Source organism: Meleagris gallopavo, chromosome 29 (assembly GCF_000146605.3).
Source record: "Meleagris gallopavo isolate NT-WF06-2002-E0010 breed Aviagen turkey brand Nicholas breeding stock chromosome 29, Turkey_5.1, whole genome shotgun sequence".
NCBI lineage: Eukaryota > Metazoa > Chordata > Aves > Galliformes > Phasianidae > Meleagris > Meleagris gallopavo.
The window spans coordinates 615,755-638,227 of record NC_015039.2 but is presented as its reverse complement, the minus strand read 5'-3'; the positions used below and the strand labels follow the sequence as shown (position 1 = coordinate 638,227).

At 57.3% G+C, this 22,473-nt stretch overlaps 1 protein-coding gene across 1 annotated transcript in view; it reads right to left on the bottom strand.

Moving 5' to 3' along the window:
* GPATCH8 (G-patch domain containing 8) overlaps positions 1–22,390 on the bottom strand; it is a 43,725-nt gene extending 21,335 nt beyond the window's left edge. Inside the window, exons 1-8 of the mRNA XM_010724471.3 lie at positions 21,252–22,390; positions 20,433–20,507; positions 15,443–15,515; positions 10,386–10,453; positions 9,795–9,881; positions 8,052–8,195; positions 2,252–2,382; positions 1–1,629 (exon numbers count right to left, since the gene is read on the bottom strand). Of these exons, the coding sequence (XP_010722773.2) occupies positions 1–1,629; positions 2,252–2,382; positions 8,052–8,195; positions 9,795–9,881; positions 10,386–10,453; positions 15,443–15,515; positions 20,433–20,507; positions 21,252–21,272 (2,228 nt within the window). The 5' untranslated portion in view covers positions 21,273–22,390. The remainder of the gene's footprint in view (positions 1,630–2,251; positions 2,383–8,051; positions 8,196–9,794; positions 9,882–10,385; positions 10,454–15,442; positions 15,516–20,432; positions 20,508–21,251) is intronic.
* Between the last annotated feature and the right edge of the window lie 83 nt (positions 22,391–22,473).

Sequence of the window (22,473 nt, the reverse complement as noted above, 5' to 3'; positions counted from 1 at the left end):
GAGGCGCCGCTGTCCTCCTTCTTCCCACTGCTGCCCTCCTCCGCCGACAGAGACTTCCGCTGCGACTCCTGCGAGCAGCGCTTCTTCTTCTGGAAGCGGCCGCACTCCTCGGACAGCTCCGCCTTCAGCGCCCGCTCCGATTCGGTAGAAAGAGAGGATTTCACCTTCTTGCGCCGGTGCCGCCTCCGTTTCCTGGGTTTCTCCTCACCCAGCTCAGTTTTGCGGCTCTTTTCCTCAGGCTCCTCCTTGTGTTTGCGTTTGTGCCTGCTGGACTTTTTGTGCTTCTTTTTCTTCTTGTGCTTGTGGGATTTGCCAGCCTTACCCCGGCCGCTTCCGCTCCTCCCGCTCTCGTCGCCCTCGCCCTCGCCCTGCAGGCCGCCCTCCTGCTTGCCCTGGGACAGCGATCTGCCCTCCGCTCCCCCCGAGCCCTCGGTGATGCTGTCTGCCTCCTTGGCTTTGCTCACCTCTCCAAACTCCGCGTTCTGGATGTTCTCCCTGCACAGCCCGCCCGGATCCTTGGATTTCTCAGCCCCTTTCCCTTTTGCATCTTTGTTGCGGGAGAGCTTGAAATCGAAGTACAGAGGATTACAGCTGTAGGAAACGGACGGCTCCGCTTTGGTAAATATGAGGAGCTCCGAAGGCCACTGCAGAGTGGTGCTCTCATCCTTACTCAGAACCGGAATGAAGGGCCCTGTCGGCGGCCTGGGCCCCTCCGGGACATCCTTAGAGCTCGGGGCAGGCTGGGCAGCATCGCCGGGCACGCCTGGCTCAGGCAGGCTGCTCTCTGCCAGGCGCCTGCTCTCCTGCGCACTTACATCTTCTGGGCTTTCCTTCTGTTCCTCCTTGCCCTGCTGAGCGGTGCTCTCAGGTTCACTCTGCTCCTTAGGCTGTGCCGTGCTCTCGGCTGCCTTCTCCACGTGCTTGCTGGGTTTGGGTTTAGGGGAATTTCCCTTCCTGGCTTCATTCGTGTTTTTTTTGTTCACGTTTTCAGCTTCCGTTTGTTCCGTGGACTTCATGAAAAGCAGAAACTGGAAGTTGGGCTTTACTTTACAGTGGGCCGGGGGGATATAATGGTAGTACTCCGGTTCAACCGCCGTCGGTCCGTCCTCTCGCCTCATCTTTTTCAGTTTGGACAGCGTGGTGGCCAGAGACCCGCTGTCTTTGTCGTGGTCGTCGTCCTCCGCCTTGCCGTCAGAACTGTTTGTGCTTTCGCCCTCTCCGGCTTTCTGCAGGCCCCCTCCATCCGAGGACCCTTTCTCATCAGCTTTTGCTCCATCTGCAGAACTCGATTCATCCACGTGGTCCTTGAAAACCGAAGCGATGGTCTCCAGCTTCACCGGAGTCTTCTTGGCAAAGGAGAACGACACACCGATCTTCTGCAGCGGGGTTCCCAACGCGCCCTTGATGCCAAAGCTGACAGCCTGTGCTGCCTGCAGGGGTGCCTGGCCTGGCACGGCGCTGCCACCGCCCTGCCCCACGTTTAGGAAGCCCCTCTCTGTGCCCATCTCCCCGCCCGGGCCTGACGTCTGGGTGAATGAGCTGCTGTTGGCCGCAGCGTCGTCGTCGTCCCCACCTTCCTCATCCACAGCCACAGTTGTGGTTCTGAACATGGGGCCGCTTCCCGGAGCGCTGCGGGAACGAGAGAAAATGTTGATGGCTGCCCGTTTGGGTTGGGAGGGACCCTTAGGATCATCTGTTTCCAACCCCCTGCTGTAGGCTGCGACACCTCCCTCTAGACCAGGTTGCTCACAGCCCCGTCCAGCCCGGCTTTGAGCGCTTCCAGGGAGGGGGCATCCACAACCTCACAGGGCAACCTGTTCCAGCGCTGCACCACCCTCACAGCAAAGAATTTCTTCCTAACATCTAACCTAAATCTAGACTCATCCAATTTAAAATCCTTTCTCCTTGTCCTGCTGCTACACGCCCTTTTGAGTCGTCCCTCCCCAGCTTTCCTGTAGGCCCCTTTTGGGTCCTAGAAGAGCTATAATGTCCCCCCAGAGCCTTCTCTTCTCCAAGCTGAACAATCCCAGCTCTGAAGCCACATTTCACCTCTTCCAAGTACTCCCGTACCCAGGAGTAGCACTGTACACTCATCTGAATGCTCCAAACGACCGCTGCTGGGTAACGCACTGTGGGAGCACCTGGCAGCAACAGCTCAGCAAATTCCCTCCTGCCAGAAGCACGGTGCAGGGCTGAACCCCAGCTCTCCGTCGGCCGGCGCACCCCAAGCAGGCCGCCTTCACTCACTCACCACTCCGGCTGCCTCCGCTGCTCCGCCAGCTCATGCAGGCGCCGCAGGGCCCTCTCCTGCTTCCTTTCATCCTTCCGCGATCTTGAGGAGACGTTACGAGCAAACTCCCTTTGCTTGAGATCTTTCAACCTCTGAGGCAAAAGAAAGCGGGCAGGGATTAGAGGAGGACTGCCGGAGCCCTGGGCAGCGTGCTGCCAGCCCCGGGGCCACGTCCTGAGCTGGGGGCAGCTGAGCCCGACACGCGGCACCGGCTGGCTGCTCCCCAGCAGCGGAGTGCACTGAGGGGCTACGGCCTCGTGCCTGCCCGCGCGCTCCCAGCCAGCACAACCAGCTTTCTTTAGCGGCACAGTAAGGCTGCTTTCAAAGCGAAAAAAACAAATTCTGGAAGGGAAAAACAAAACAAAACAAAACAATAATTAAGAAAAAAAAGGGGCTGTTTGTTCTGATGCTCTCGCAGGGTGCAAATGTACAGCACGAACAGCGGGACAGAGCGGGAGCCGGAGTGGAAGTTACCCGGGTGTCACATCTTACAAAAGCAATGTACAGGTTACATTGGAGAAGGTGCCAAAAATCCCATGCAAATGATCCCAGTGAGCAAAGAAACAATACAACACACAGCACAAAACAGTGCCCCGCTCTCCGGACAGCAGCTCCGGGCTCCTCAGGAAACAAGAGCTGCAGAACGCCGCCAGGGCTTTGGGGTTCAACGCTTCCCGGGGCGGAAACGCTACACGCCCCAGAGATCTGCAATAGGAAACCCGAACCCAAGGAATGTCAGCCGTCATAGCATCACTGAGGGTACCTGGGTGTCCCATTTTAACAGCAACTGAACAACACAGTTTCTGCAGGTCCTGGTTTGAAGCACTAGGACAGGAGGCCGCTGCTCTCCTTCCAACACGGGCAACGATTCCCGAGCTGTTTTTTCAGAGCACTACTCAGAAGGTAAAGAAAGTTGCCAAGAAAGACATCTGCCACCCTACGCACTCAAGTGCCTTCTGTTTCGTTCGGGGCTTCTGTGCACAATCTTTCAAAAGACCCAATTTCAGAAAATACCACGTATGAGCTGCTGATGTTTCTCATCCGTCAGGTATTTCAGGAAGGGCCTCAAAGACCAACGGCATCAGAGCGGACTGAGCTAATGAACCCAGCGTGCCAGCCCAGGGAATTACTGGGCCCAATGTAAAGAGAACATTGCTTTGTGAAAAGGGGAGGATCGGACAAGACAGAGGATTCTCTCACCTAATCGCAGTTACTAAACATGGTTTGAGCTTTACCAAAACCAGAGGGAAGGACAGACAAAGAATACAGCTACAGACACCGGCAGAAAGAAACTCACTCGTGTGATCTGGGCTCCGAAATTAGAAGGGTTTGCTTTCAATACATCATCTGAAAGTGTCCCATCACAAAGAAAAAAAGAAAGTGAAGATATAACGAGGGTGGAAGAGAGCAGAAACAGGAAGCAAGCATTGCTAGGGAGCTCCCGGCGCGCCGGCCGCCAGCTAGGAGCAGCCGGGCAGCACAGCTATGGGCTGACACAGGACGGGGTGCACACACACAAGCGATCCCACCCAGAGCTGCTTCCCAGGACAAGCGAGGGCCGAAGGGTCTGCGGGGTGTGCTGGCTGTGGAACGCCAAATGCCTTGCGGAGGAACGGCTGAGCAGAGCTGTGCCGGCAGACAGGCTGCGGGTGGGGGTGCTGCCTCCACCACGTCTCCTGCGCACTGACCTCGCGTGCTCAGGCTCACCGAGAAGACTTGCACAGAGCAGTGAGCTGCCATGAGGCTGCAGACGAGAGCCCGCCACGCTACATGGAGCCCTGAGGACCCCTCGCTCCCCACCACGGACACCGGCTGCGCCCGGCTGCACCGCACTGACCTGGCAGGGGAGCTGGGGAACTGCACTGCAGCAGGGGACACGAGGACCTTGCTGGGCAACGTGGAAAAACAAAATCTCAACAGCTGCGTTGCACTGCTTCCTTGGGACAGCAAAGCGTGGAACACGGAACCTTCCCTCACTAAGTGCTCCCAGCACGTACCTGGAAGCAGCATCTCCTCGGTGCAAGGAGCAGCAGACAAGCCATTAATTGCAGCCGTGCTCACTGCTGTCCTCTGATGCAGCAAGAGAGGAGCAGCAGGAGCCCCAGGTGCAGCTGCACAGCAGCAAGAACATCGAGGAACACAGAGCTCCTCAGCACACCACAGCTCCCAGCCCTGGCAGAAAGCTAGCCGAGCTAAACCGTATTTAACCCAGGCTTACCCTCAAGAAATTCCCCCCCTAATCCCGAGGCGAGTGTCCATTATTCTAATCCCTTAGGTCCCCACATTACTATTGGGATCACACACGTGCCGCCCTTCGTCCACACTCCTTTCCAGGAAAAGCAATGTGACACAGCAGTGCCCCCCGCCTCTGAGCAGAGCAGAGCCCGTCTGCCATCAGCCCTGCACTCGACTGCTCAGCAGTACTCTCGTCTCTTTAGCAGCACCAGGGCCGCCCACTTCCAACCACCCCCAACGCGTCCCTTCGTGCTGCCACGGGGTTCGGGAAGCAGAGAGCACTCTCTCCTGGAAGGCCCCGCGGCCCTGGAGAAGGCAGAAAGCTCTCCAAGCCTCAAAGTGTGGCTGAGCACAACGCCAGGACAGACAGTGCGGCCGCTTCACTGCAACAGCTGAGGAGCAGAGCCCAGGGAACAGCGAGGCGACGGGCACAGCTCCGCGACCTCGAGCCCTCCTCTGCTTTCTAACAACAGTACTTCCAGCCTCCTTTCCAGCAGAATTACCAAGGAGTGCAACTGAGCTCCTGAAGAGCAGGTTCTCTTAATCTGCAGCTGCTCAGCCCTCGAGCGTGGACAGGGGCAGAGATGGGCTGTGTCCTGGCTGAGGCACGCAGTGCTGTTACCATGCAGCTGCTCCCCCTGGCTCACACAGCCACACTCCTGCCTCAGCGGGAAGCTCCAGGGAGCATCGTGGGTGTGTAAAGGAGGCTGAGCGGGAGGGGAGGGTCAGCATTCAGCTGCAGAAACAGGGGAGGACTGAGCACATGGGACAGCTTGCTCGTGGGCTCGTATCACAGAGGCCTTCACTGCTCAACGCACATCGCTTTGCAGCTTCAGGCCCGGCGGCAAACGATTTATCTCAGCCTCAGGTGGAAAAGAAAGGAGACTTATGTAAGAGGATGCTGTGCGGAGGGGGTGAAGCCACTCCCTGTGCTCCCCACACTGCCCACGCTGCTGAGCCTGCTCACAGCAGACAGGAGCTGCACAGTGAGCTGCCAGCACTGGCCGCAGTGGAGCAGCTCACATGGAGCACAGGCAGCGCAGCGCCGCTCCTCCTCAACACTGCTCTCCACTCTCTCTGCCAACCTCACTAAATAAAACCACTTCTCACTCCATACCCCTCATTCTGCTGCAACAGCTTGGAAGGGAACTACAGCACGAGCTCCAAGGATGGCGGCCTCTGGCTGATAACTTTACACAAGTGCTAACACAAGTACAGCCTACTTCTGGCCACCGGTGTTCTTTGCACAATCACAGACAAAGTGGGAAGAGCAGGGGGAAAGCAGCAAGGAGCTGAGGCTTTACTTCATCTTCACTTCTTCCCTGCAAAGTCTTTCAGTTGAGGACGACACACCACGAGTCGGTGGCACGCAGACACCTCCCCCTGCAGTCCTGTGTATGCTGACGTGTGGCCCCATGCTGTAAGCACACACTACTTCTGTCCTGGACACCAAGTATGGTGGAGGCACTCCCAGCTTTCCTGCACCCACGCTGTGCTGAAGATGTGAGTGTTCAGAAAGCACCGCTCTGCCCAAACCAGGAAGTCCAGGGTTTGCATTTGGAGCAGCGGTGACCGTGCTGGCAGCACAACGGTGCTTCCCTACATCTCTCCTCCTCAGCACCAGAAATGGATCCCAGAAACAAAGAGCCCAACAGAGATGGCAGCGAGAGGGACACATATCTGTGGGGTCACGCCGCAGTTCCACCCCTTTCCCCCTTTCCCCTCGATTGCTGCCTTATGGACCGAGACGCGGCGCAGAGGTGCTCAGACACAACCTAATGCCACAAGAGCAGCAGGGCCAGGAAGCAGAGGAACACCAGCTCCCTGGTACTGCTCGGTGTGGATGCGTGGAGGTTGTCCAAACGAACCCACAGGGATCAGGACACTTACCTATCATCCCTGTTTCGCAATAATCCTGAGTTCCTTCCTGGAATACAAGACAGTATCTTTATAACTGGGGAGAAGACAGGGATGTGGGGGCAGAGCGGCTGTCTGTGGGGCAGTGGGACACACGCTGAGCCAGGGGGAGCGGGGAGCAGCACCCCAGCCCCACAGTGCCAGGAAGGGGCTGCTCCAGCGTACTGACAGCACGGGTGGCACAGCACTACTTCTGCACGTTCACCTTCCCCACCTCTGGGTGCTGTCACGTCCAGCACAAGGAGCTGGGCAAGCCCTTTCCCTGAGCAAAGCACAACTTCCTCTCTGTTTAAACCACCGCATAATTAGGAAGGAACGCTGGGTGACCTACCAGGAATCTGAAGGTGCCCAGCTCCCCACAGCACTGCGGGTTTCTGCAGGACCAGCTGTCCCACCAGCCTGCAGCCCCTTCCAGAGATGTGGTGACTGGAGTGCTACCACTACACAGCCACACCCCGAACCATGACTCCTTTTATACCAACGAGGGGCAGTTTGTTTCTCCTTCCTAACCTCTTGTCAGCCCCCTAATTACCCACCCAATTAAGCAGGAGGAGGCCACGATCAGAGCACATCTCCACGCTGTACAACGTGCCACCACCAGGTCCCCCCTCCCCTCAGCAGAGGCACCCAACTGTGATGGAGAACAAAGCACTGCTCTCAGGTATCACAGCCATGCCAGCCCCTCTCTGCTGGGACTCCATTCCCAACCATAGCAGTGCTCACACAAAGCGCCCTGCCGTACATTTCCTGTTAAGACTCCCCTGGTGAATCTACTTGGAACCACTGCATCCCATACTTAACATTAAAAATTCATGCCCTGTAATGCTATACTCCCATTTTAAAGCTGTTGCTTCGTTTCCATTTGGCCAGATCCAGCGCTCTGCAGCACATCCTCAAGAAGTCATCAGTGCCCCAAGCATCATGGTGTTAAAATCTGTCATTAGGGGTACCAGAACATTTCCTCTGAGCACTTTTACCCCCAGATGAGCACAATACAGCTCTCTGTTGTGAGATTATATCTTGCTTCAAATGGCCAAAGAGATGAGGCCAATGCACAAACTTCTGTTACCCACCCCAGCACGCCAGGTACACAGCACTGTCCTGGCACATCCCAGCTGGAGACAGAAGGCAGTGCTGCACGGATTCAGAACAGACCTTCTCATGAACATCACAGAATTTGGAAACTCTTCCCCTTTCGATACAGCCCCTCATTTCCTGGTCTCCCAACACTCTGAAATGTGGCAGATCATCAGACTCCAAAGCTGTGCTGCTATGAAAGCAGAACGTGAACCAGGAGCCATCCACACCCAGTTCAGGAGGAGTTCACCCCCCCAGTGTAACAGCAGCCCACTCCTGCTCACGCCTCACTCAACACAGAGCTTCCTCACCAGCCAGCGGCGGCTGTCTGCTCCTCTCTGTTTGTGTGTTTGTTGTTTGTTTGTTTCCAAAGGGATGGTGGGCACAAGACTGGAGCAGCAACACGGGGCCTGCTCCTGGGGCGGTGAGGACAACGAGCACACGGGGGGAAATCCAAAGTATGAACTGCAAAGGAGGCGGCTGCAGAGAGCACACAGCGAGCGGGCAGCACCGCCTGCAGAGCTCTGTTTACCTGCTTGTGAGCGTGGTCGTAGGAGTTGATGTGGTTGTCAAACTCCTGGTGCTTCTGGTACTGCTTGTCGCAGAGCTCGCAGTAGAAGTTGGCTCTGAGGTCTTCCAAAGCCTTGGCGATCGCCTTCTCCTTATCCACATAATCCTGCAAAATGAAGAGAAGTTACAAGCTGAACTTCCCCTAGAGCAATTCGAAAGATTCTCTAGAAGTCCTCAGCAAACACCAACTAAAGGCTTCTTCCTTCCATGAACAAGAGCAAGCTCTGAAAAGAAAACGCACTTAGAAAGCTTTCTTCTTTTTACTGGATGAGATCGTGTCCAAGGGAACGTGGTGAATCTCCTGCTTTACCACCTCAGTGACTCTGAAACAACACTGCTGATGTGCTCTCTGTAAGGCAGACCTGTGCAAAAAACATTTCGGCACCCAAAGGGGAAAAATCTAAAACATCCTGCTGCTACAAGGTGGGCTTTACTTCCCCTCCAAGCGCTACGCAGCTTTTAAATAAAGAAGGATTTAAGTTCCTGTTTTCATTGACTGCAGAGAGCCCATGCTAAGAAGGAAAGCACATGGGGGATGTGGGGCTGCACATGGGGGATGTGGGGCTGCAGCAGGTCCCCGTGAAGGCAGGAAAGGAAACAAGAACACCACAACTGGCAGGCGGAAGGCGCTTCCTGTGCCCAGCGAGGCTCTGCAGCACACATCCTGCGGTGGAGCAGCGACCCCAGCCCGCAGACTTATCACTGCCCACACAGGGGAGGGAATGACGGAGCATTTCTCGGCAGCAGAGCCATCTGCAGCTCCTCCGGGATGCGCTGAACTGCCACACACAGCTGGCAACTGCATCACCTCAGAGCTGCGAAGGAACGGCGCTCGCGGAGCTTCAATATAGAAATGCAATAAAGCACACGAGGGAAAACTCACACAGGGAGAGACTGCTGCGGCTCCGCTGAATTCCTGGAAGGGACCCGAGTGGGACCTGTGCTGAATGCTGGCAGGGAGGCCTGAAAAGATGACTGCAAAAAAAAGGGTTTGGTGACACTGCACTGCTCCTCGTCATTAGGTGCCAGCGACGCAGGAGCTCCTGTCCCCACTCCAGAGCACAGGAGCACTTTGGTGTTTCTGAAACGTGCCAGAAGGTTTCTGTACTGTCCCTCAGCTCCAAAGGAATCAATAGTTACAGCAGTAATTACAAATACGGTAGTTACAGAAGTAAATGAACAAATGCAGCAGGAAGTCACCAAGCAAGTCGAGGTCTCGGGGGAAAAAGAAAGATCCAGAAGGGAGGATATGAACTCCAGAAAACACCAGCAGTTTGGTGAACCTTAAGGAAACGTGGCATATCTACGGACATTCTGCAATGCTGCCCCGTAAACCCTCCCACAGAGGGACAAAACGTGGACTTCTCAGCCCTGCAGCCACGCTCTGCCTTTCCAGAGGGCGGCACTTTGCACAGCAGCACTGTAACGCACCGTGTGACACCAGCTGGTAACTGGGAGCCCACCTGAAGTCTGGCTCTGTGTGCTCACAAGGCAGCAGGCCTGGCCTGGCAGCGCTGGCTGCAGGAGCAAAGCACTGCTGCCCCAAAGCTCTTCAGCATCGAAACAGAGACAGAGGCAAACTCCAGGTGAGCGACCCACTTGTTAATACGTGAGCTATCTCAGTGCCACCAGGGAACAAGAAGAGTGGATCCTGCTGGGGTTACAGCAGCCAGCACAGGGCTTTGGGAACGCTGCTGCTCAGTACCTTGTATTTCTGCCTCAGCTCCTCGGTGTCTTCTTTCTCCACCTCCAGTACACGCCTCCGCTCAGTGGCATCTTCGGCGTAGTCGAGCTTTTTTAAAACAAACAAAAGAAGAATTAGAAACATTAAAAATGGCCATTTGTCCCACAAACCCTTCCTGCACCAAGGACTGCCAGAATGCGCAGCTGGGGCTCTCAGCGTGCTGGGCTCTCAGTGTGCTGGGCTCTCAGTGTGCTGGGCTCTCAGTGTGCTGGGCTCTCAGCGTGCTGGGCTCTCAGCGTGCTGGGCTCTCTCCCTTGCTGTGCTGGGCTCTCAGCGTGCTGGGCTCTCAGTGTGCTGGGCTCTCAGCGTGCTGGGCTCTCAGCGTGCTGGGCTCTCTCCCTTGCTGTGCTGGCCTGCAGTGCACCAGCAGCTCCAGCTCCGTGCAGTGGGAGCTGCCAGGCAGAGGGCCGTGCGGTGGAACCACAACACAAAGCTCAGGTCAGCGGTGCTCAACGGAGCGCAGGTTCTGACAGAAGCATTTTCTTGCTTTAAGAGCCCTTTTCGACACCCAAACGGACGTTTGAACCCCCGCCCCGCACACAGCAGCCTCACCTCCATCTCCATGCGCCCCATGCCCATGACATCATACTTGACGACAATCGGGATGGGATCTGTCCTCCCTGCAACAGGAACACACAGAGGCGGTCAGGGGCTGCGCCGTGCCCGCGGCTCGCTCGACACATTGGGTTTGGGTGGTTAGAGATCTTGCCTTGGAGTGCAGAGACCAGAAAGCTACAGTGAACCAAACACGAGCCATTCCCACAGCTTGCAGCCAGCCGTGCCTCCCGGCCCCAGCCTGGCACGGCTTCGTGCCTTCCAGCAGCGCCAGAAACCACCTGAGCCAGGTGCTCAGCATCCAAGTGCAGCACGTCCTGCTGTGTGTGTGCTGCCAGGACCTGCCAGCGAGCCCCCTGTGCTCCCACGCACAGCTCACACACCTGACTGCTGCTCAGGAGCACGGCACCTCCCACCCCCCTCCCTGCCCAGGGGCCGCGGGGCTGTGCGGCTGCAAGCTGTGAAAAGGACTGCTAGCGAAGAGAATTGACTTGGAACTAATCAAACTACGCTGGAGATTTTGTTGGGGTTTGGTTTTTATTATTATTTTTTTTTTCAACTTATCTTTAATCCACTCATAACCAGCCAAACAAAGCAAAATGGGGCACGCAAGCACTTTACTACCACAGCTTTTTAATTTCGTTTTGATTTTTATCTGTTTTGGATTGTTTTGTTACATGTTACATCACAACCCGCGCTGTCGGTTGCGATGTAAACCTGCTGGAACAGCACTTACCTTCTCCGGCGCACACCCTGAGTGAGAAAACAGAATGTTTACAGCCCTGCTCATGGCTCTGGGGTCGGCGTAAACACCTGCTTTGTTATACACACATACAACACAATTATACCTTTGGGCTCTGAGATCCGCAGGCCCTCCCAGGCCAAAGCGACGCTGCGATGCAGGGCACTGAGGGCTGAGCTCGCAGGGATGGATGCAGAACTCTTCTCCAGGGCCGCAGCCCAACAACGCTGCCCTGGAGTGAGCAGCACGGCTCAGCCCCAGGCAGGCACACAGCCCCATTTCAGGCTGCGGTGATTTCGGGGCGCCCGTGGGCGCGCGCTCACAATTCCAAGCGCGGCCATCGCGCCGATGCAAAGCGGCTCTTTGGAACCACGCTCGCCTTTGGCTGTTTTAATGCTGTTCCTCATTTGCAACGTTTCTCTTTCGCCCAATGGTATAATAAAGGAAGCAGTGACTGCAATTTTTAGCAAAAGGACCAAATTAAAGACAGGTTATAAAGATGGCTTCCTAAGCGCAGCATCACTTTCGTAACGTCTCAGCGGGGCCGGCAAACCCGAGCAGCATGGCTGGCCACGTGTGCCGACCATTCTGCATCTCAGCTTCGTTTTGGTTCGGATTTGGGTTCGGTTCTCCAGCAATGGAGAGCTCGGGTGCCGCCTCGTGGAGCCCCGCACACAAACAGTGCAGCGGTGCTTCTGCCTTCTAAGGCAGGCAGAGTTTTTCGAGATCTCTTTGTAAATTGCAGTAGCAAGTGCTGGTGCCCACGGTGGGGAAAATCAAGTTTGGACAGTATTAGAAATTGACGTTTAAACTGATTTTGGCAGTTCTAACACAAACAGAAACGTCCCTTCTTAGCAATACCCTTTAATGAACGAGGATCAGACAAGTGTGCATAAAGAAAGGAAAGGAAAATGAAAGACCAAGCAGAAGGATGATGGCTACAACAGAGAAAGTAAGCCTAACATATTGGTGCACTGATGACAAAAGGAGTAATTCAGTCTGAAAATTAAAAATTACCACTGCTAAGTTTACCATCACCACAACAAGTCCAGGATCATAACGCTGTAAAAAAGAAACACCATTTGTTAGGCAGAAACCACTGGGGCACAAAACAGGCGGTTTGCAGCAGGCAGGGAGGTGGGCAACCACAGCGGGCTCCTTCCTCACCCCTCCACCCCAACACCACGCTGCTGTGGGGCGGCCCAACCTCACCTGGTGGGACGTGTGAGCAGCACATCAGGAGCGCCGATCCCCGGCTGGGCTCAGCGCAGCTGCGCAGCCGCCTCCTGCTGCCCCGTGCAGGGAGCTCTGCCCTCAGGAAGGGGCAGGAAGCGCAGCACTGGGAGGCAGCGCAGGGCTGTGGGCGCTGGGAGCAGGCAGCGAGCCCCACAAGTTGGGTCTGCTGCCCCCGCAGCCCGAAAGGCCCGCAGGCCGTTGTTGGCGTGCAGGCAGGGAGCGCCGCGCAGACGGACGGAGCGCCTCCACGTGGGCAGGAGGCAGAGCTGCCCCTGAGAGCAACGGGCAGCAGCCCAGCAGCAGCGCAGCACAGCGCGGCGCTCCAGTGCAGCCCTGTGACAGAGCACACGGAGCAGCACAGCCCCCGCTGCTCACGGCAGGCAGGAGCGACAACGGGGGAGGAGTGCGCCAGGGAAGCACCCCAGCACACCACGGGACGCATTAAGCACCGTCCCTACTTACTTCGGAGCCATCCTGCTCGAGGACGAGCTGCGTTTTTCACAAGCACTGCGCAAGCTCTGCCAGCTCTCCCGGGCCTGCTGCGCACCGAGCTGCCCGCCCGCCACAAGGAGCACCGCCTGCTGCTGACAGCGAGCCCTGGAACGCTCCCTGCTGGCCCAGAGCAACGCTCCTTCCCAGCCCTGTGCTGACGGCTGCACAAGGCGTGAAAACAAGGCAGCCTCTCATCCTGCCGTCCTCTGGGAGCGGCACCGCTGAGCTCATCCTGTTTATCTCCGGTTTCTGGCAGGGGTCACAGACAAGCACGAGGTTCGGACGAAGCCTGAAACGCCTCTCCTGCTCGGTGAGAAGCAGACGGTCCCAGGGAGGAGTTCCCAAGTGCTGCACTGGGAGCTTCGTCTGTGTGAAGCAGACACAGGAGCCACAAACATGGCGCCCGTCGGCCCCGAGCGCCCCTCAGGTGCTGCAACGCCGCGCCGCCCCGTCCTGCACGTGGAATCCGGCTGAATGCCGACCCGCCACCCTGACTGATGCTACACACAGCAGAGATGTCTGTCTGTCTGTCTGTCTGTCTGTGCCAAACTCAGATCCCCGCGAGCACTCACTCAGAGGCTTGCAGATAAGATCATGTTTACATCCATTTCTTACACGAGGCTGCCAAACCACCCAATATTACTGACTTTTCTTCCATACCCTCACACAGCTCCGAGCCCCCAAAATGAATACAGAATTCCTCATTTCCTCGTGCTGTTTTTCTCGGATGTGCATTGTTCTGTGTTCCCAGGGCCTCACAAACATCTCCTCTGTGAGATCAGAGGATTTACCAAATGGAAAAACACACGGATAGATGAGCTGCCGGCCATTTGGTGAGCCAGCACTCGACACCTCTGGAATGTGAACCCTGAGCACATTTCTCTGGGCTGCAGCTGCCAAGCCAGCCCTGCTGTGACCGACCTCAGCTGCCTGCATGGCCACCGAAAGCACCAAGATGTGGCTCGCCTCTGTGATACGGCCCCAAAGACCCCACAGCTGGGCTGGGCGAGGTCTGAAGGGGTCTGAAGCACAAACAGCTCCTCCAGAGAGGGCTTCAGAAGGGCCCACCTCTGCCAGGCACAGCTCCTCTGCTCAGTGCTCCCTGCTGGGACGGAAGAAATCCAGCAGGTCCCTCCCACAGCCGCCCTTCCTGCAGCCTCCCTGCTGCGGGTGCACAACTCCTCACTGCTGCGCTGACGCTGGGGAGGAGCCCCTGGTGGAGCAGCTCCTGTTGAAGGAGCGCCTGCTTTGTTCAGGTCAGCCACGAGGAAATAAGGTGAGGGTGATCTCAACGCATGCAAACCAAATTCGGCTCTGAGGGCTGGCTGCAAAGCTCTTCTGCTGCCAAATGTAGGACGGCAGGTAGGCATTCGTGGTGAACAGAAATCCAGAGTGCTCCGAGTTCTGCAGTATCAGACATCCTTCAGGCTCCAGCACAGTGCTCACAGCACAGCAGCTCTGTGTTCTCTCCTCAACCTCTTTAGACATCTCCGCTGGATGTTTTGATGAAAAGAACATGCAAGTGAGAAGATCTCTCTGTTCTGCTCTCCTGTCCTCAGTGCACACCAAGTGCCCTCACTGCCCAGAGTCCTGGAGCACGGTTCGAACTGGATGCCACTGCTGCCTTTCTTCAGTTTGCAGATGGGTTTGGGGACGATTCAGGTAGAAAAGCCACAGGACAAGGAATGAAACACCCTCAGAGCAACGCCCAGCGGTGCTGCGCGGCAGCAGGGAGCTCCTCCTGCAGCCTGGTGCAGCGGGGGTGGAACTCGATGACCGTGGGGCCCTTCCACACGACCACTCTACGCTGTGAAGCAGAAGGACACAGCAGCACGTCCCACAGCTGCCCCTCGCCCCCCACGCTGCCAGCAGCCCCGGGGCCGCGGCCTCATGCAGGTGTGCTGGGCCTTCCCCCGGCTCACTGCTCCCACACAGAGCGACAAAGGGACACCCGAGGAGGAAGCAAGCTGAGGAAGAATGCACCCAGCCAGTGCCGTGCCACAGCACAACGCCGAGGGGCGGCAGCTGCAGCCCCCTGGACACCGGCACGAGGCACAGGGATGGCAAGAAGGCCGTGCACGAACCACAGAACTCCGAATGGAACCCGGTCAGGGGCAGCGAGAAGCGTCAACCACCAGTGCAGCCCCGTCCAAGAGGTCAGAGAGCCTCAGCCAGAGAGCCCAGGGCATCTCCAGGGCACACAGCCCCGCACCTCTCCGACAGTCCTACACAGCACAGACTCAGCTCTGCAGGGCCGCTGGGGGCCGCAGGGCCACTCACAGGCTGCCAGCTCTTCGGACTCCAGCTATGGGAACAGCGAGGAGCTGGGCGGCCCGGCTGCCAGCAGGCTGTGGGCACACGGCCCCACACCGCCCCACGCTGCCCCACGCGCCCGGGAGCCGTGGAGCTCGGCCATCTGTCCGCAGCGCTGTGTGCATCGCTGCAGCACCAGGCACACGTCTGACCCGCAGCGCTTCCCCACAGAAACACAGCAGTGCCTCTGTTCGGACACGGCGACAGCGGAAAGCAAACCATGTAGGAAGGGACAGCGGAGGTGTCTGTGAGAGCCCACAGCAGCACTTACCCTGCAGCGACTTGCCCAAGCCCTGGCCCAGCTTCCAGCCATGCTTCTGCAGTAAGCGGTGTCCGATATTATCCTGACAGACAGAACAGAGAGAACAAACCAAAAATATTCCAATAATTTATCCTTCCCTTCCCGCCGCCACTGAAACATGTGATGAACGAGAGATTTTCTACATAGATACGCATGCAAAAAAATGCTACTGAGAAGGCAACGTGTGCCCGAGGAAAGGGAGAGACCAATGGCAAAAATTGCTGGCTGGAATTGTTGCAGGGCCGGGGTTGGCCGCTGTCTGATGGTGTGCTGGGCAACGTGTGTGCGTCAGGGGAAAGGAAAACAACCACAACAACCAAAAAACAGAAAGCAATGGGGGAGGAAAGGTGTACCGATAAAATTGACAGTAAAAAGCATAAAATCAGGCTACTGAGACAATCGTATCCATCACCTAGACAGCACCATTAGGAGGCTGGCGGAGGTCTACGCTGGGTTTAGTCGCTTGGTTTGCGTGTCAGGATTTAGAGAACCGAAAGCTGTCAGTGCAGCACTGCCCACCACTAAAACCAAACGCAATCAGAGCACAATCCAGACTACACTTGATTGGGTTTTATATATGTATATATAGATATAAACTAGCATGCAGCCAATATTAAACTGAAAAAACAGTGAGGTTAGTAAAAACAAAATAAAGAAATCGATTAAATAAAATGAGCTCAAGCACAGACTGGGTGATGCATCTCACATGGAAACTAACCAAAACACTAAGGTGTTAGAATGAAACAGGCCTAGCAGTAATTAACAGCGAGGAACCATTAGTGCATGGAGGGGAACAATAAGCATAATGTCTCATCTTCCCCAGGAAAAGCCGATCGGGTGGGAAAGCACCGCGGCAATTAAGGGCTGGCTTTTAATTGGGCCGCCGGCGGGGGGCACCTGCAGCCCCCCCAGTGTGAGAGCAGCACGAGGGCAGGCTGAGCCGCGTGGGGATGAGACATTGTGCTGACTGCACGGTGAGCAATGCACCAAAGGGACGACAGATGGAGCGGGACGCTATTTCCAAAAGCAGTGCAAGTGGAGTGAAAGCATTTCCATACGAACCTGGCTTTAAAAACTGGGCTGTCAAAAGAACAGTTAAATGTAACACAAAGTAAGAAACTGTCCAATCACTAATGGTCGTTTTTCTTTTGCTTTGTTTTCAATTCACTGCTTGCAAGTAATGTATTTATTAAAGAAGAGTGAAAGCATAAAATAAATTCAACAAGTCAAGACCAGCTGGGAGATTCAAGAGCGGTGTGTTGTGACTGACACAGTGAGGGGGAACGAATGTTAAGGGGAGAACAGAACAGTTCAGGAGGTTATACACATTAGCACCACGCTTACAACACCACTCAAGAGGATGGCCGCCCTGGCTGGGCCGAAACGGGCAGTGGGCGCTGCGCAGGGCTGCCTTCCCCAGGGCGCCCGGCACGCAGCTCTGTGCAGCCCGGGCTCCAGGTGGGCACAGGGCCCCTCACACCGAGCTCCTCGCCGCCACTGGGAGCTGCGACCCTTCCCTGCCCTCTCAGGAGACACGACTGCCCGCTCTGGGCCCCACGTGCTCGCACTGCTGCTCTGGGGCTGCCGGTGCCACGGCCGCAGTGGGAATCGGAGGGCGAGGAGGGCCTGGGGCCTCCGCTTCTGCGTTTCTACGTGCGGATGGGAACTTTGCGAGGCAGAGATTCAGGGCCGTGTGCTCCGTGCCCGGCCTGGCTGGCTAACCCAGCTGAACCCAGCACTGTGCGACAGCACGGCCTGCAGCCTGCTCCCAGAGCCAGCAGGGGAAGCACCGACAGAAAGATCTGCGTGAGAACTGGAGGGCTTGGTGCTGCTGGGGGTGGGAGAGGCCCTGCTGCCAGCAGAGGGGCTGCAGGAGACCCAGGACCAGCCGCGCCCAGTGCGGGGCTCCTATGGGATCCCACAGCCTGCAGTGCTCTGCTCCCCTCCGGGCAGCGCCGGGAGCCACGAGCCTCTTGAGTGGGCTGTAAGCTGTGCTGACTGTGTATGCGGGACCAGAAGCGAGGACTGGATGCTACGGGGTGAACCCATGCAAACGAGAGGTTGAAAAGAGTCCCAAAACAAAACCTAGAGCTCACTACAGATGACACAATGAAGACCAGAGAGAAAAGCCAAATAGTAATGCTACACCATTCAGCTTCAAGAAGCACGTTATTTATAGCGCTGTCCACACGTGGCTGCTGCTAAATGTCAAACCAGCAGCCTCTCCCAGTTACACTTTGGAACCAGTGGAGTCCACAGATCTGTACAGGTGTGCGACCAAAGGCAGCGGGCCGGGCAGCACGGCTGCGGTGTGAGCAGCGAGGGCAGGGCAGGGCAGGAGCTGCTGAGTGCTGCTCACCTCGGCGCCGTGCTGCCGCTGCGTGGGAGAGCCGGCAGCTCACAGCCACGGGATCGGGCCGAGGAGTGCGGGGTGGGGAGGACGGGCTCTAGGAGAGTGGCCACGCGTCGCCGCTGCCCCCCGAGCGCACACTGAGCGCTCAAACCAACACAGCCCCTCTGTGACCTGAGATGCTGCACGAGGGCTCTGCGGCTCAGGACTGTCACGGTTTTATGACCGCCGGTGTGTGTGCAGCATCTTTCAGAGCGGCACAAAAGGCACTGTCACTCGTGGGGGAAGCGAAAAGATCGCTCTGGGAGCTATGAAGAGTCCATTGATGGGGAATACTTCCAATTTAAGAATGGAAAATAGCTTCTGGCTGAGGCTGCGCACAGCTCCGAGCTCGGGCCGGCCCTGCTGCCGTGTGTGTGTGTGCTGTGCTTGGAGTCGCACGTGGCCCAAACGAGGCAGGGCTGCACGGAGCCCAGCGCCGGCGTGCGAATTGAGGACGTGTCTCAGCATTGTAACGATCTGTAGACTCCCAGACCTTTGTTTCCAGCCACCTCCGAGTTGCATGCTGTAGCAGTACGGTCAGCACCTCTCACCAGATAATGCTGCAGAGATGGATCTCCCCATGGCACTTTGGGTAAGCTCTGTGTTTGCTGGGCCGGCAGCACGAGGTGCCAGCAGCCTTCCTGCCAGAACAGCAGCGCTGCAGGGAAACCCCCCTCAGAACTTGCTAACTTCAGCTCGTGGGTCATTAAGAGGGTGGAAGGCATTTTCACCAGCAGCAGGAAACCTGAAGCATTATTCTTGTTTTCCAGCTGCGGGTTGTCTTCCAAGAACCAACAGCGTTCTGAACGAAGACGACGTGAAGACGGAGGCTGTGCCGTGTGTGAGGGCAGCCTGCAGAGCCAGGCCTGCCCACGAGGCCAAGGGCAAAGCCACGAAGGCACAGCGCAGCAGGGTGACGGCTGCCCCTTCCACCAGCCCTCACGTGGAGCACAGCTTCACCACGAGGCCAAAGCGAGTGCGTTAAACCTACCCTGAGCTGTGGATCGTCGTCCCAGTCGGATGGCAGCGCAGAGCCCTGGAACTGCTGGCATTGGAAGGGACCCTCGGTGGTCCCGGCGCTGAGCAGAGGCGCTCACAGCACAGCTGAATTAAATACTAAAGCTGCCATTTCATTCCCAACTTTCTGCCGCGGCTCCTCACTGACCAAAGGCCCCGTGACAAGAGGCTGTGCCTGCAGATGTGCCGCACGCTGCTGTCCACGTGCTCCTGCAGCTCCTGGGGACGCACTGGGACCCCTCCAGCCCCCGGCTGGGGACGGAGCTCCGGGGCTGGGGCACCTCCTGGCACCAGGCTGCTGATCTGCACCACTCCGTCAGCGCTGCTGTGCAACACGCCCTGCCCACGAGTGTTTCCTGTGATCTCCATCAGCACTTCAATTAAATCCCCACGCCACAATGCACGACTGAGGTATTCAGGACAACGCTGAATACGAACTCCCATCTCTGCAGCATTATCTCATGCGTCATCGATTACTGCCATGCCTAGATCTAGCATCATGCCAGCACAGAAGACAGTAGGTACTATATGCAGTGTTCACTGGACCAGAAGAACAGAAATAAGAAAGGGAAAAGGAAACCCTAGAGAAGAAATTAAAAAAGGCAGACCGTGCAATACAAACCAGATCAGGGCTGCTTAGCTAATATGGACCAACTGCTGCGGAAGAAAAACGTCGAACACCCCAAGTTGTGTAAATTCTGGTAAACATCCAAACACACACAAACACACACAACACCGACCTACACACCAGGGAGAGGCGCTGAGCCCTCGCTAACACCGACTGGTTCTACGTGGGCACAGACCCGGAGCAACCTCAGCAGCTTCGTTTCTTAAGTGGGAAAGGGAGCACCTGAGAGCTTCTACCTCTAACAGCAGTGGTTTCTCTGAGCAGAGCTCTGTGTGAGCTCACTGTTCACCACCACGTTTCCTGCCCTCCTACTGCTGCTGCACTGACTGAGGCTGCAGGGCTGAAGCTGGACGCCAGGCCCGCAGGTGAGCACAGCCCTGCGCCCACAGCTGGCGGAGACAGGACTTAAAAAGCTCCAAAAAGCTTTAGAAGGGAAAACTACACAAAACTGAGGCTTTTCCCATTTTATGGCTGCGCTCTCCACATTCATAAGAAAAAAAAAAGCCACAAAACACACAAAAGCAACACTTTAAAATACCTGGCCGCAGTTCCGGCCCCGTGGGGCAGCTCTGCTGCACTGACGCAGCCGTGCTTCCTACTGCCAGGTGCCATCCAACCCATCAGCAGCAAAAACTCGGGCTGAAGGGATCAGGATGCACTCTGCTACACTGTCCCTGCGGCTCTGCTAGGAATTAAACTGATTCTTTGGCAGAAACGTAAAACAACCTAACGGCTCTGAGTGGGTCAGGTCAGCTCTGAAGTACGGCACCGAACTTGGACGGCACGGTGCAGGATTGCTGCTGGCAGCCCTGCGCACACAAGCTCAGCATGCAGCTCGCCCCGCCAGGAGCCCCTCCTGCCCACAGCAACGCGCCCGGGGCCCAGCACGGGGCAGGAGGGTGCTGCTCTGAGCACAGCCTTACCGATTCGATGGGCTTGTCCAGGGACGCCTGCTCTATCTCCAGGTGCCCTTCTTCATACTGGTCGAAGTGGTTGCCCTGCGAGAGAAGAGGACGGTCAGCTTTACGAATCAGCCCACAGCTCTCATCTCACGAGCCAGGTTTGGGCACGCGTTCCTTTGGCGCGTTTTGCCAGCGCAAGAAGCGACCGAACCCAATGCGGGCCGGGCTCAGCTGTAAGGAGGGCGTTCCGAAACCCGGCCCAACCGTGCTCGTGAATTGCAGAAGTTGTGAGATATCAAACGTGGGACGGCAGCACTTCTGGCTGCTCACGGACGTGCAGCAGCACCGACCCAGGGCCGGACGGAGCCGGCCGCCCCGGCACTGCAGCTTTGGCTCACGCACTGAGCTGCTGCGGAGCTCTGCAGCCCTGCGCTACAGATGGGCTGTGCAGAGCTGTGCCTGCCCGACAGCAGGGCTGTGCGCCTGCTTCCACCGCCACAACCCAGCGGGCCGCTGCTCCCAGCGCAGGCAGCTCTGCCGTCCCCCCGCACTGTGCGCACAGCGGGGCTGGAACCAACAGCAGCGCTCTGCCCTGCTCGGTGAGGTGCTGAGCGCTGGGGGCTCAGCCACGAGAGCAGCCAGCAGCACCAGCAGCCATTTCAGGACAACCGTCTCTGTTGTGGCCACTCTGAAGCCGCGAATTCCTAAGACCACTAACACAGAACCATTTTTGCCCACAGATGTTCACGCTGCACCCCCAGCACTCCCAGTGCTGCACACAGCATCCCCCCCAGGGAAGCCACCCACCCACCCACCAGTGCCCCCAGTGCCACCCAGTACCTCACAGCCCAGCAGCAGCATCCAGCGCCACTGCTGAGAGGCACAGCATCGCCGCTCCCTCCCACCAGCACCAGCTTCTGCTGCAAGGAATGCTCACAGAAGCAAACGTGAGAAAGGACTGCTGGTACTCCCAGCTGAGCGCAGCTGGCAGAGCACAGGGCAGCCCCCAAACCCCTGCGCTGTGCTCCCAGCTGGCCAGGCGGCCCCGGAGACCCGGAGCCAAGAGAATGCGACCTGGTGCTCGTACCCAAACAGCAGTTGTCCTGCAGCCATCCTCCCTGCAGCCCCTCAGAGCAGAACATCGATCCAAGAACCCGCAAAGCATTTACATCAGGAGCACTACAAACACAGCAAACACAAAGCTGCGCTGGCTTTTCTCCCTTCTGGCTTCCCAGCACGACTCGGTGCCTGCAGCCAGCCCTGCCTGCGCCAGCCGGGTCACCCGGGCTGCCCAACCCCCTGCCTGCTCCATGTGAAGGCAGCGAGGCTCCCAAGCACGCCTGGCCCATCCCAGGCCTTGCTGACAAAAACAAAAGTCCCTTCCCGGAAGCGATGCCAAAGACTGAACCCCATCCAAGCCAAACGCAAAGCAGCCCACAAGCGAACCAAGCTTGTCTGAGAGCCAGCCGTCCCACCGCTATCGACTCGGGCCCGACTTGATGCATTCGCACCCCTCCAGGACCTTGCTCCTGGGAGCTGGAGGGGGGCAGCCCCGAAGCCACAGAGCTCCATCTGCCGCCTCGCTGCGCTCCGCCCCGGCCTCCAAACGGAGCCATTTTGTGCCACCGTGCCCTGAGACAATGAAGCAGAGGAAGACGTTCCGATCCAACCATTAATTAAACCCCAAACGTACTGAGAACACACCGCATTCCTGGCAAACAGGGGCTGTGAGCACAGGGTGCGCTGTGCCACGGCTGCGACCTGCGCCTCTGCAGAGGGAAGCTGTGAGCGAAGGGATCCATCTGCACCAGGCTGGGACAGGGCTGCTGAGCACCAAAAGGAGCTTCTGCCACGGCTGCTGCGCACACAGCCCCGCTGCCGACGAGGGCCGCCCTGCCGAGCAGCCAGCCCTGCTGCCGCAGCACCCCGCTAACAAAGGAAGGCCGAAGAAGCCCACAGGGAGGTGAGGAGCCGTGCAGGGCGCAGCCCAGCTGCTCAGCCCGGCCCAGCATGCACACAAGGTGCTGCAGCCCTGCTCTCCAGAACTCCTACAGCACACAGC